The 13,221-nt window shown below is 34.2% G+C and overlaps 1 protein-coding gene across 41 annotated transcripts in view; it reads right to left on the reverse strand.

The window, feature by feature from the left end:
• Nucleotides 1-13,221, reverse strand: part of PTPRD (protein tyrosine phosphatase receptor type D) — a 693,301-nt gene that overhangs the window by 200,323 nt on the left and 479,757 nt on the right. For 21 of the 41 annotated variants that reach the window (XM_019665783.1, XM_019665786.1, XM_019665789.1 and 18 more), the window contains exons 5-7: nucleotides 3,406-3,594; nucleotides 2,151-2,159; nucleotides 1,413-1,430 (exon numbers count right to left, since the gene is read on the reverse strand). In XM_019665783.1, the coding sequence (XP_019521328.1) occupies nucleotides 1,413-1,430; nucleotides 2,151-2,159; nucleotides 3,406-3,594 (216 nt within the window). The remainder of the gene's footprint in view (nucleotides 1-1,412; nucleotides 1,431-2,150; nucleotides 2,160-3,405; nucleotides 3,595-13,221) is intronic. The other 20 variants (XM_019665805.1, XM_019665823.1, XM_019665800.1 and 17 more) reach the window with 3 other exon arrangements.

The raw sequence follows: 13,221 nt of genomic DNA on the forward strand, positions 1-13,221 counted from the left end.
AATAAATAAACAATATCTCTTTCCCCAAGCAAGAATTCTAGTCATAATTAACACTCTTATTTCCTAGACTAATAAAATGAAGATGGGTGAGACTGCTTCAAGGAAGTATGGCTTTTAAATAAAACAAAAGATTAATTTTTGGTTTTGTTTTGTTTCATTTTGGTATCAAAAGTGGTGCAAAAGAGAGGTACGCTCAAAAAAACCCAGGCCGGGTTTTCAAGAAAGTCTTCTGCTGAAGAAAGCCAAAAATACGCAGCGAGTACAAAAAGGCTGCACAAAGCAAAAAATTAAAATTAGTCATTATATATTATGAAAATATTACTTAAAGAAACAAAACTCCCTTAAGACATGCAGATTTTTAAGAAAAGAAAGACAGTTTGCCACGACTTACAATCATGTATTACGTTTGCTGAAAAACAAAGAGTAGTTGAATTAGAAGGTTTTAAAAAAGTTAAAAAGCACGGCCTACACCAGCAAGGAAGAGCCAACCAACCACTGCTTGAGGACCTCGGGACAGATCCCCTAAGACACCCATCAAAATCCACCAGTGGGATTAGCAGTGTGGTGTCACAAAACCCCAAGAAAAATACAAAAGGATTATAAAAGAAATGAACACTGAGTCAAAGTATGAAAAACCAGCAATACCACATACCACCAAGAATTCTGAGCACCTTTTTGTTTCCAAAGCCTGAAGGACAGAAGATCCAAAAATCCAGAGGCGAGTAATCCAAGAAAAAAAGTAAGTGGGGGAAAAAAGCATTGCTGTCAGGTTGTAGGCGAGTGGGATCAGGTGGAAAGGGGAGTCATTCTTTGACTTTTAAGACATTAAGAGAAAAAAGAATTGAAGAACAAAAGCAAAAACCTTCTGAAAGATAAAGACAAAAAGCAGGTGTTCCAGGCTGTCTTCTGCATGTCTGCCACTGTTCTCCAGACCATCTTGGCTTTGGTCCAGAACAAGAACAGCTAAGGAAGAAAAAAATGATCTTTTTTTTTTCTCCGGTTGGACAAAAAAAAAAAAAAAAAAAAAAAAAAAAGGAAAAAGAAGAAAAAAAAGAAAAAAAAAGAAAAAGGAAGAAGAAGAAAAGGAAAAAAAAGAGGGACAGATGGTACGCTGTGACTGGTCTGTGGTCTAAAGACCGGGATATGCTTTCTTTGAAGCATATCACAACTTAAATAATCATTTTCATAAAGAAAGAAATGAACAAAACAAAGAGAAAAAGGGAAAGGAAAGGAAAATTCACAATATGAGAGTCACTGATCATAACCAAACCATACGAAGAAAAAAAAAACAAAAACTATGAAGTTGATGGACATTATTGGAATGATTCTGAAAACAGGACAAAGATGAAAATGATGAAAGGACAGAAAGAATGAGTAAGATCATTCTGTGAACGTTAGTTCAGCACTCTTACCTCTTATTGGTGTACCACCTGGGTGGATAATATGAATGCAAATAAGATTAGAAAGAAGAAGCATTAGTACGAGAAGAAGGAGGCTAGGGCTGGGGAGAAGAATTAAATTAGATTTACAGAATTAAATAAGGTCTTAAAAGAAACTTGAATTGCTATACTGGTAAAACAGGAATATATTAGATAGTATTATGAGATCGTAAAAGCAAGTTGCATTATACCACAGAGGGCAAAGACCACAATAGGCAGCATTGCCTTTCTCAGAGAAGCAACTGAGTTCTTAGGTCTGGGGTCATATAGGGTTAGAATTATATCTTATATGCCTCATATTCTTAGAAAAAAAAAAAAGGACTAAACAATATTTTTAAAGACAATTTAGAAAAATTCTGACTAATCTATTTAAGTATATATATAGATATGCATATATATATATACTGTTCTAGAAAATACTAAAGACTAATTAGAAACAAACACTGTTGATTGGATATCTTATGCTACTTACTATGCTATATTTGTGTGATATAACTTGTGTACTATTTTATTTTTCTATACAGTGTTCTTACAATAACAATTCTGTGGATGTGTGCGTGTGCGCGCCACTACGGAGATCTGGTGTCTACTCTGACAGTTAGTAAAATGCATGCCATGCATTTTATTAATAATAATAATATAATAATAATAATAATATTCTGAATATGGAAATTAGTGGGGGTGAAGTGCGCTTCAGAACTAAGCACTTACCAATAGATTCTGGAGATTTAAATACGGAGAGAAGAAAGACAGCATAAAAATATTATTATATTCCTTATAATTTGGTACAAATTTTTCAGAGTTAAAGCTTTATATACTAAATATCTATGTTACATGTGAATAATTACTTCTTTATTTACAATAACAGAATGCTAATCTACACAATTCTGCTGACAACAAGCAAAAGAGGCAGTTAACAAGACGCTTTAACATCACAGGACAGGTCAAAAGCTGAGAATTCTGGGAAGACAGGCAGTTAAACAACTTAGAATTCTACATCAATATTACTACCAATAGCAAAGTAAACAGTTTATTAGTAAATGTCCCCATGAAATTAACTAGGGGCAGGCTCTAAAACTTAAGAAATTTAGAATTATCTCTATTTTTAATCTAATGAGAGCAAAGGAATAAACTTGAGATGGGGATGGGAGAGGGAGAAAAGGGCAACGGGGAGAAAGAGAGAGAGAAAGCAGCAAAAGCTGGAGTCTACACCAAAAGCAGACTTCTGTAGATCCAGTCACTGGAGGGTTCAAAAATTTTCAGTGTGCGCGCACACTACTGTGGCTAATGTGTAAAAAAAGCTCACTCACAATAATACAATAATAATATGAATAAAAATTCCCTCCTTTCTTTGGTACTTTGTCAAAGACTTAAAAAAATACATCTGGTTACTCATGAGATAACATTTCTGTGTTTTATGTATCAGTGAAAAGAAAGCAGGTGTGACAAAACTTACTAAACTTTGGTACTTTGATGAATTCAAATGTAGAAACGGCAGAGAAAACACACTTTAATAAAATTAAATAATTTTAGTGTTTCATATGAACATTTTGGTTTTTAATGGATATAACCATTGGAACTCCTTGCAAGTTCTGAATGAAGTCCAATGTTGAAATACATTTGTTTCAAAAGAAAACAGAGAAAGAAGAAAGAAAGAAAATGGATCCATCAAATACTGCGGAAAAGCAGTAAATTAAAAAAAATTATCAAAAATACAGTCACAGCAGTGAGCAATGTGGATTAAACAGAAGCTGCAAAACACAGAGAGAAGGAAAAAAGACAGACTCTGAAACAGGCTATGACATCACAAACATGGACAACACATTAAATAACAGAGAAAGAGAAGAGGGAGAAAAATCAATAATTAAAAATTAAAAATAAATAAAATTAAATTAAAAATCAAGAGAGAGAAGGCTAAAAAAAAAAAATTCTCTAGGAGTTAGTGGAAACAGTAACAAGACCCTACCTGATCGTAACTGCTTAATACGGCCATTGTTGTTGCTTGTGTCAACGGGTAAGAAATCTTTAAACCAAGTGATTTCTGGATCCGGATTCCCACTGGCTGCACAAAGCATGGTGGCAGTGCGTGTACGCTCAACCACCTTCAACTGTGGGCCCATGTCAATGGTAGGGAAGCCCCTGGGAATTTGATCCTCTGCAAGACAAAAGGTGAGACATACATTATGTTAATAAGTCAGATGCCCAAGATTAAAGAGATATTGCTCATTAATCTTCCCCTTTATTCAGCATTTGTTGAAAAGCTAACACAAACCAGGCAACATGGCCCTGTAAGATTAGGATACAGTCAGAAGAGTACATGTCTAAGTAAGAGAGAGGCCAACAGCCTAACAAAGACCTCAGATGTGTGATAAAGCCCATCATGAAAGGATGCACCAAGTACTCTAGGAGCACAGAGGGAGGAACAATTGCAGAATGTCGGTCTGAGGAGGTCAGTGAGCACCAAGAGGAAACTCAGTAATGGGCCTTCAGAAGTGAGTCCAGTTGTCTAGAAACATGGGAACATCACAAAAATAGGCATTAAGACAGCAAACTTTTCTGGAGGATAAATCCTGGGATCCAGCCGAACTAGCTTGGAGGGTACATGAAAAGCAAGCAGGTTAGGTGGACTAACCTATCTGTATTCAAATCTGGTATTTTTATTGTAACTTTTAAATAAAAGTACATATTTTTTCATGCAAGCAGGATATTCAACCTGAATGAATTCCTATGTAGGGAGTTTTAATTAATCAGAAAATTGAGAGTTCCTCTTTTGAAAGAAGAACAAAAGCAACACAAAAAAAGCAACACAAAAGCATACATTCCTTAGGTTAAGAAAATACATCCCCCATTCTCCAAAGGTCTGCAGCGTTTTTGGTCATTCAAATTTGAAGTTTCTAAATTTTGACTCTTCAACTCATCCAAAGTTCATTCCTCCCTATTCCACATCAAGATTGTCCCAGATCTTAGTTCTTGAGAAAATAAAGTTCTCTGAAATCCCCAAGCATGACCCACATTGATAACCCACATTGCCAGCAATTCCAACCAGCATTAGAAAGGTGCATTGTATTCTGACACTGAAGGAAGTTTAGTTATACGATTGATAATTATTTAAATTGCAACTTGGCTGTTTGTTTGAAGACCATTATAAAACATGTTGACTTCCAATTGGGCCTAGTGTTAATTTAATCAACACTCCCTCATGACTTCTGATGAATATTCATGAGCAACCAATTCCAAACTGACTCAAAAGCACAAACACCAGTGAGTAAAAAATCAGAAATCATCAGATGTGACACACAGCTTTTCCTTGGATGCCCTCTATAATTGTTGGTATGATCCTGGGAGTCTTGCTGAAGTCTAAGTGAGTTTATAATTTCTAGGAAAAAGGCTCCATTTGACGTCTCCATTGTGATTACTCAAATCTAGGTGTTCTACACTGTCTCCCATCTATAGTTTTGGGGTAAACTCTATCTCCTAAATCTGGCTAGCAAAGTTCTTTTAAATCAAGTGCCATTTTTCCCAGTCTGTCATGGATGACCTCCCACATAGGATACTTTATTTCTGCCCACACTGAAATTCTCACTATTCTCCAGACAAATCCTGCCCACTGAGTACTCTGTCTCTAGAAAGCCACACAGCGCAAATTACCTTCTTTGTAAAGGTTTTTAAACTCTCTCAAGTGTATTTAACTTTTTCCTCCTCAGAATTACTGTGGGGGTGAGTACCTAAATCTGTCTTATACTTTTTGGTTATCATCAGTTTATCCCTCTACATGATGAGTTCTTCTAGGTCTCATTTGTACACATCAAGGCAGTCTGGATTGCTAGTATTCCCAAGTATAAGTATGAATGTATTCCACTGCTTAAGAAGTTTTTCTACTACACAGAGTAGGAAAGTACTTCGAGTAGAGAGCTGATCAGAGGTATAGTTAAGGACTGAAGAGATTCTGAATGTGAATAGTGAAAGAATGTCAACATACTACCATAGATTAAAGCTTCCAAAAAGAGAAGGTACCCTGAACAAGTCCAGGTCATTTTAAGAGAAACTGAGGGTCTAATAGGGAGGAGTGCAGACTGGCTCTCCCAAGGGAGATCTAAAAATAAAACAAAAGAAATAGCTGAGGCAAGCTGGGGTGAAACCTGGATTCCCAAGAGAAGACCACTTTCCCACCAGCAATTAAGCTGGATACTGGAAGACACACACACACACACACACACACACACACACACGGTGCCAAAAAAAATGTATATACATTTTAAGAAAGGAAAAAAAAACTGCATTAAAATTGTAATACTCTTTATATACCGATAACAAATTAACAAATACAAGTCATGTGTATACATTTTTTGGTATCTCCGGAATATATATATACACCAAAATATGCTTTATATATATATATATAATATATATTATAAACGTATTATATATTATATATACAGAGGGTGCCAAAAAATGTATACACATTTTAAGAAAGGAAAATAACTGTATTAAAATTAAAATTACATTGATGGTAACCACTTTGAGCACCTTGTAATTTCAGAAGTCAAATGCGACTTGTATTCATCTTTTGTTATTGTTATATATTGAGTATTACAATTTTAATATATTTTTGTTCTTTCTTAAAAATGTGTATACATTTTTTGGCACCCTCTGTATATATATTACATATTATATAATATATATTTATATATGTAATATATTTATATTACATATTATATATTTTTACATATATATTATATATTATAAATATATATAGATATATAATATATATGTATATTACATATATTATATATATATATATATTAGTTAACTTCAAAGAGCTAATTTTATTTAAGTTGAAAGACAGGGTTCTTGTGAGGAAGCAGTAATTCATTCTGTTTATTTCAATGCTTACACTTTGTCAGCCAAGCAGAGGTCTACAGCAGACAAGTGTCAGAAAGAGAGGTTAAGAATGCAATTTCAAGATGATTTTTCAGGGCTCCAAGGGAATTTTAACACTTACCAATCAGATAAAGAGTATTTTGCAAAGTAGGCTATGCTAATTTTAATAATCTATTCCATTTATTTAATCAACCTGTTCTTTATGGCTTTAAAGGTTTTGTCAATGAATTTACATCTATAGTGTAGTTCTACTTTTATTTGAAAAGAAAAATAAAGCAAAAAGATCAATAGCTGTTGTACCACATGCATTATATTATTAAACACTTGGCAGCTAATGACATAAAATTCTTCGAAGGATAAAAATAATTTATCTCAAGTATTCCAAACTCAACTACACTGCTATAGTCACCTAGAAATGAGTTTCTAAGAAAGCTCTTAGATTTTGTTGTTATTTTCCATATGTAAAGTAACCACTTAGGTTAACTAGAAATCATCTTGGGATTCCTGAGCTGCTTCTGTATTTCCCAGCACCTCTGTCTCCCCTTGCAGGTGGACTACCAGTTACATTAGCATGTGTTTACATGGCTCTGCTAGTCATTACTTTTCCTCTACAAGTTCATCTCTCTGAAGAACCAAGCAAATACTCAGTGTCCATCAGTGGAAAGTGTCCAGGACTTGTGTAAGCTGAGTACTAAAGTCTCTTACCAAAGAAATCTAGAATAACCACTGAGAAGAAATGAAGTCCTTACCTAGGGAAGAGTTGACAAAATTGACTTGTGCCTTATGGAAAGCAGGCTAATGCATTTGCATGCCCTTTTTTTTTTTTCACTTTTTGGCTCATCAAGAACACTGCAGAGCCCCTTTTCATATACACAAACGCACAACAAAGATAATCTTTCTTGCATAATAATTGGACAGAAACTGTAAAGCGTGCTGCTTTCTTATTTTTAATAAGGGTAATTAAATTCTATCCATCCCCCTTTTGCACAGAACCTTTTTGAATGCACTTTCTTCATTAAATTTTCATGAGAAACATCACACTTGTAACAGATTCAAATAGCCAGAGCTGTTACACGTTGACAGTTGTGGCTTGTTTCCAATTTGACTGTCAGCTATTTGGCAATAAAACTCAGTATTCAACATAAAACAAACTGTAGAAATAATGAAATTTCTAATTGGAAGGCTTATCTCAGTAGGCGTAGTTTAGAAAACGTTAATTGCTTTTTTTTTCACCCCTACATTTATTAGTGATTTTTATAAAACTGCCTGTGCCATTTGATAACATCAATTTTGACAGCTCATCAAATGTTTGGTACCAGGAACTTGGGAAAAAAATCAATACCTTTTATACGTTAACCATATAAACTTTTACAGAAAAAAAGCAGCTATCAACAATTAAATTGTCAATATGTTAGTAGCTTTAAACCTGTACATGAGGTGAAAAGAAAAACATTTTGTCCTATTCATTAATGTGCTCATTAAGCTTTAAAGTACCTTAATATCACTGTTCCATATTAATATTCAATCATGCAGAATTAGCTATTAATTCATCAACAATTTAAATCAGGCTTGACCTTCACAAAGCCATTTGGTCTGTCATTTTGAGAGGCCATTAAAGGGCATATTACTACATACTTGTGCTTAGTGAATCGTAGAAGTCATACATATTTTGTTTGGAATGGCAGCTATAATAGACCTGGAAATATAGCACATTCTTTGAATCTGTTTGGTGTCTTAATGAAATATGCCGATATGAAACTTACAGTTCCATTAAGGAAAGAGAAAAATGAACATCAGCATTTTCCAGAGTTAACTTCCCATTGCTGTAGAACTTCTGTTAATAGTCCCTGACCTACTTAGGGCTTGAAAGGAATGTATGAAGAGTAGTCTGCCATTGTTTTGTAGGGGAGTCATGCTTTAGATATCTGTGAATGATCAAGTAATAGCTTTTGCATAATTTGCTCAGTTAAACTACTTTCATTGTTCATCCATAAACAATTTTAATGATGCTTTTACTTCTGCTCCAATTCCACAAACACTGCACCTCTCTTACTTGATAAGAAACCACAAAACTAAACTGGCTGCTGAGGCCACAGCCTCCTTCCAAGGTGGCTCCCAGCAGTTCTTGCATAGTCTTGCTGGGACTCTGAGTGAATTCAACCAGACTGGTGTTTTGACTCTGGTCCCACATGATTTCAAGTTTTCAGTGAAGAACTGTTTGCCATGGTACCACATTTCCCCTTTTTCAGATTTACAACAAATGTGGTTTTGAAGAAAAATCATGTCAATTACATCAAGAGTATCCTCTCCCCAAAGCCATATTAAAAGATTTGGCAAGTAGACCTGATCATTTATATAGTACTGACAATATGGAGAATTATCATTCTCACCAAATTGACAATAAAGCAAAATCAGAGCCGGAGGAAGAGTAAGCATTTTTTTTTTTTCTTGGAGAATTCATTCCCTTGAATCACTTTTCTGAGTACCAAACAGTTCATCATGGCTTCTCTTTAAAAGTCCTCAATGGTGCTCTCTACAAACCCCTTATTATAGTCAATGCACAAGCTTGAACTCACAAACTCACTGAGGCAGGGGCTATATGTTATTTCCTCTTTAATCATCACATTGTTCATTCAATAAACCCTTGCTATTAGACACGTTTAGGGAATCAGGGCCAACATTTCCACCTTCACTCAGGTGGCATCTTTGAGTTCCTAATAGGTTTATTTACTTTCACTCACTGAAACAGCTAATCATTTTTTAAGTGTTTTGTGGCTATCAATTTGGCCTCTCCCATTTGAATATAAGCCTAAGAGGCAAAAAAATATCTTACAGCCTCTTTCTCTTTTCTACAGTGTCTTAAGTAGCATTAGACTTACAGACTTACAAAAATAGGTGTTAATGACGACTTCATTTTTATAGTCCTAAGTTTTATTTAATTTAGCAAATGATTTTTATTGGTTGAGATATGTGATTTATACTTGGTTCCTTATTTAACTTAATACAGTTGCTGAACTAGAAACACACAACTCAGTTCCTGCTTTCCTAATTTTACAGGAAGGCTTCCCTCATGTATTGGTTGTAAATTCCTACAAGTCAAAACTGCAACCACATAACAAAAACCTTACATGAAAGCACAATGAAACTAAAAAGAACACAATAGAGTAGGTATCTATACTCTGCTATCTCATCTTTAGAATACTGTAATGGAATTCTTGATGTTCAAACTAATGATAAAACCCAAGTGAATCACTCAGTTGTATTTTGAGGCAAACACTGGGTCTTCTTTCACTGACAGGAGCAAAGGTTTCTCGGTGGCTGGATATCTTAAAGCTTCAGGCATTCACTATGTAATCTTACAGAAGTACAAAAGGTTTTTTACTTTTTTTAAGGATGAAGGGATTAAGGGAAGTTTTCATTAACATAAAAATGTCAAATGTTAGATGGATAATATAAAGAATCTTTTCTTAAATAAAGGTGCTAGACCCTTTAAATATATTGAAAGGCATTCTCACCTGTCAGAGAACAGTACTAATTTATGCAATATAAAGGCAGTGTATTTTTATAGCTAAGAAAAAGTAAAAAAAAAATTATCTTGGAAAATTTAAATATATGGGTCTTATGAAAACTGCATTATATTAAAAAAAGAGCTTTTAAACTATTAGTTTTAAAAATGTATTGGATAGTCAATAGATGGCATTATGCATTCTGTGCCAGGACTGAGCCAGGCATCGGGTATGACATAATCTAGAGAATCTTTATATGGTGATTAATTGTATCTACAGGATAATTAGATTATTTGCAAGTAAGATGAGAGGACTGAATGAAATAATGCATTAAATGTGCCTAGCATTCCCTGATGCTTGTGCCTGGTATCTAGTAAAATATTAGCATAGATGTACTTACTTTATCCCAAGCTCCAAAAATAGATTTAAACAGAACAAAGCATATGAGTCTAAGGCTTGGTGTAACAAAATGTGCAGCAATAAACTATAAATGGGAAAATATTTTACACAAATAATAAAAAAACAAGGTTTATCTAGACATGCAAGTGAATTTAGAGGGCGGCATCTATGTCAAGTAACTTCTTCACAGCTCATAAAAACCCTCATCTCTCTCTCTTTGAACAAGATTTCAAGCTCTTTGAGCAACTGACAGCATAAATAAAAGAAATCTATATTGTCATGTGATTTGTTCCCAAAAGTGAACTTTAGAAACAACTCTAAATACTTGGGACAGCAAAGCTTTGTTGTGAATGGCTGAAAACACTGAAACCATTTGACCTTTATAAGGGCCCTTGTCTCAAGACAGACAAGGATGGTTATTTTCTGTAGAAATTACCACTTTCCGTAGACACAAAACAAAGACTCAGTGAAATTAAATTACTTGTTCCAGGTCATACATATAGCAAAACAAACCAAGCCAAAACAAAACAAAAACCTCTTTTAACTCTAGATTTGGTGTATTTTTACTTCCTCATGTTTCCTCTATGCCAGTTGCTGTAATTTGAATAAACAGTCATCATGAACAGTGATAAAACTCTTAATTGGAATCATCCCATAATGGAAGGCACAACAAAAAAATAAGAATACTTAAGTATCTTTCATTTTTATATTTTAAGCAGAAATAACTAGAGGCTAAAGTTCCATGAGATATAATAATTTTAAAATAGTTCTATATCTCAAAAATCCACCTTTTGATACATGTCAACTGGCTTCTCATTTGTTTAGCATTGGTTCCAGGTAGAGACAGAATTCCACCACATATGCTAGCCAATGAAATGTGGATGAGAAATGTGTGAAATGGAAGGCTGTGAAAATGATTGTAAATATCAAATAACTTTTAGGGAGCTCAAATTCAGCACAATGTTTATGATTTTAACCCTTCTATAATTTCCATTTAATTATCTAGGAAGGGCTAAAAATGGTAGCACTTCTGCTTCAATCAGACACCAAAATACAGTCCACAGACCAGAGAACTAGACATAAATAGACTCAGTATAACAAGTCTATGACCTTAGGCTGCACAGGGGTCCCCTCTGTAATATGGAACAAGTAATGAGTACCCCAGATAGCTTTGTCTGAGAGAGGAGACAGCTCCCTGTCACAGAGGCTGGGTGGCCAAAGTTTTACTGGTTGGAGTATATGCTACGTTGTTGAAGAGCAATTGAGTTTTCAAGTCATTATCTTTCAGAATAAACCACACTATCAGGCTAAAAAACAAGAACCATTTCTTTCCAGAATATAGTCCCTGAAGAGGGGAGAAAATATTTATTATTCTTAAAGAAAACAGTGTAAATAAAGCTTTTATTTTCACCATTCCAGACGGCAGCAGGGTATAATTTGTACTGTTTTGACATCATGACCATATTATTCAAAATCAATGTTCCTGCAAGTGAATTGAATAAGGGACTGAAAACAGAAAAATAAAAAGAAAGGAAATAAAAACTAAATCAATGTTGTCTGACAAGGTTGGTCTCCTGGGCCATTATCAAAATGATATTCGTATGAGTGAAATTGGAAAAAAATATATTTAAAGTGGTTTATAATTTAAGTAAAAAGCTACTCAAAGTCATAAAGAAATTATCTAACACAGGAGAAAATTGCCAATTAATAAATGATATTGCAAAAGGAATATTTGATAAATGTAAGATCTGGCCCCTCCCCCCAAAAGTAATTATGTACAAGATACGATGACTTTTTAGTTCAAGATCCTTTTTGCAAGTCATTAGGTACAGATGGTGTGCTTGTCTTAACATGGCTATAAATCAATCAGAGAAGCTTTTATTTCAGAGTGGATTTGGGTATCTCTTAAGGACAGTTGTTGGGTACAAGAGTCTCCAAAGATTTCTCATAGAATTATGTCAGGCAAGAATAGAAAATTGGACACTAATAAGTTGATAGGTGTCTCATTAGCAGCTACTAAATATTCAGCATACTAACCAGATACCCACAGAGCAGTCTAGAGCAAAACTCCATTTTCTGAAATATTCTTCACATGTTAAGGACGTTATAAAGCACTTTTGACACAGAATAGAGCAAACTTGTTTAGAAGCAACGCATGCAATTATCCTTCAAATCACAAAGTAATGTCTACATAGCAAAACACAAACCCAGTTAGATTTCATTATCATTTGTATGACTGTGGCTGCTGCAATTTCACATGGCATTAACTCAATTAACCCCCTTTGTTATTAGTGTTTGGCCTTAGCAAATGATCACACTCTGCCATCCAAAATTAGGTAAGTTCATGGGGAGTCAGGGGTGGGAAAAGTGCCCTCTCTTACCTAGCAACACTATTTATACTTGGATATTTAGTAAATATTTAGGAATCAGGGTGATGATTTTATTCTTCTCAGGAATGCAAATCTCATTAAGATAACAAAATCCAATAACCACTCCCTTTCACAAATCTCATGTTTTCTATTAATTTAGTTTTACTAAAGAGGCGGTATCATGATACCCTGTACATCATTCAAATTTTTGCCTTATTTTGAATATTAAAATAATTAACCACTTTGCATCAATTTACATTTAAGTCATACTATTAATTGTTTAAAGAAAAAATTAAAACAAAAAATGCACAATGGAGATAAAGTTCAAGAATTGAGTTCCCATGGGTTTAGAAAGAGGGACACAAAGACAAAAATAGTAAACGTGGACAGAGAGTGGGGTTTGGTGCCTGCCTCCATTATTTGTTGTCTTTGTAAAAGTTAGGAACCCTCATGAGCTCAAATTAAACAAGGCCAGGAAAAACATTCAACCTGACTTTCTCACTGTATTGTGGTGAATGTAAATAAAAATAAATAAAAATTTAAAGCCATCAAATGTATAATAAAAAAACTTAGAGTGGACTGTTTGGTGAATTGGTTTTGGTATGAACTCATGGCTTTAAAAATATA

Source organism: Hipposideros armiger, unplaced genomic scaffold (assembly GCF_001890085.2).
Source record: "Hipposideros armiger isolate ML-2016 unplaced genomic scaffold, ASM189008v1 scaffold_453, whole genome shotgun sequence".
In the NCBI taxonomy this organism is placed as follows: Eukaryota; Metazoa; Chordata; class Mammalia; order Chiroptera; family Hipposideridae; genus Hipposideros; species Hipposideros armiger.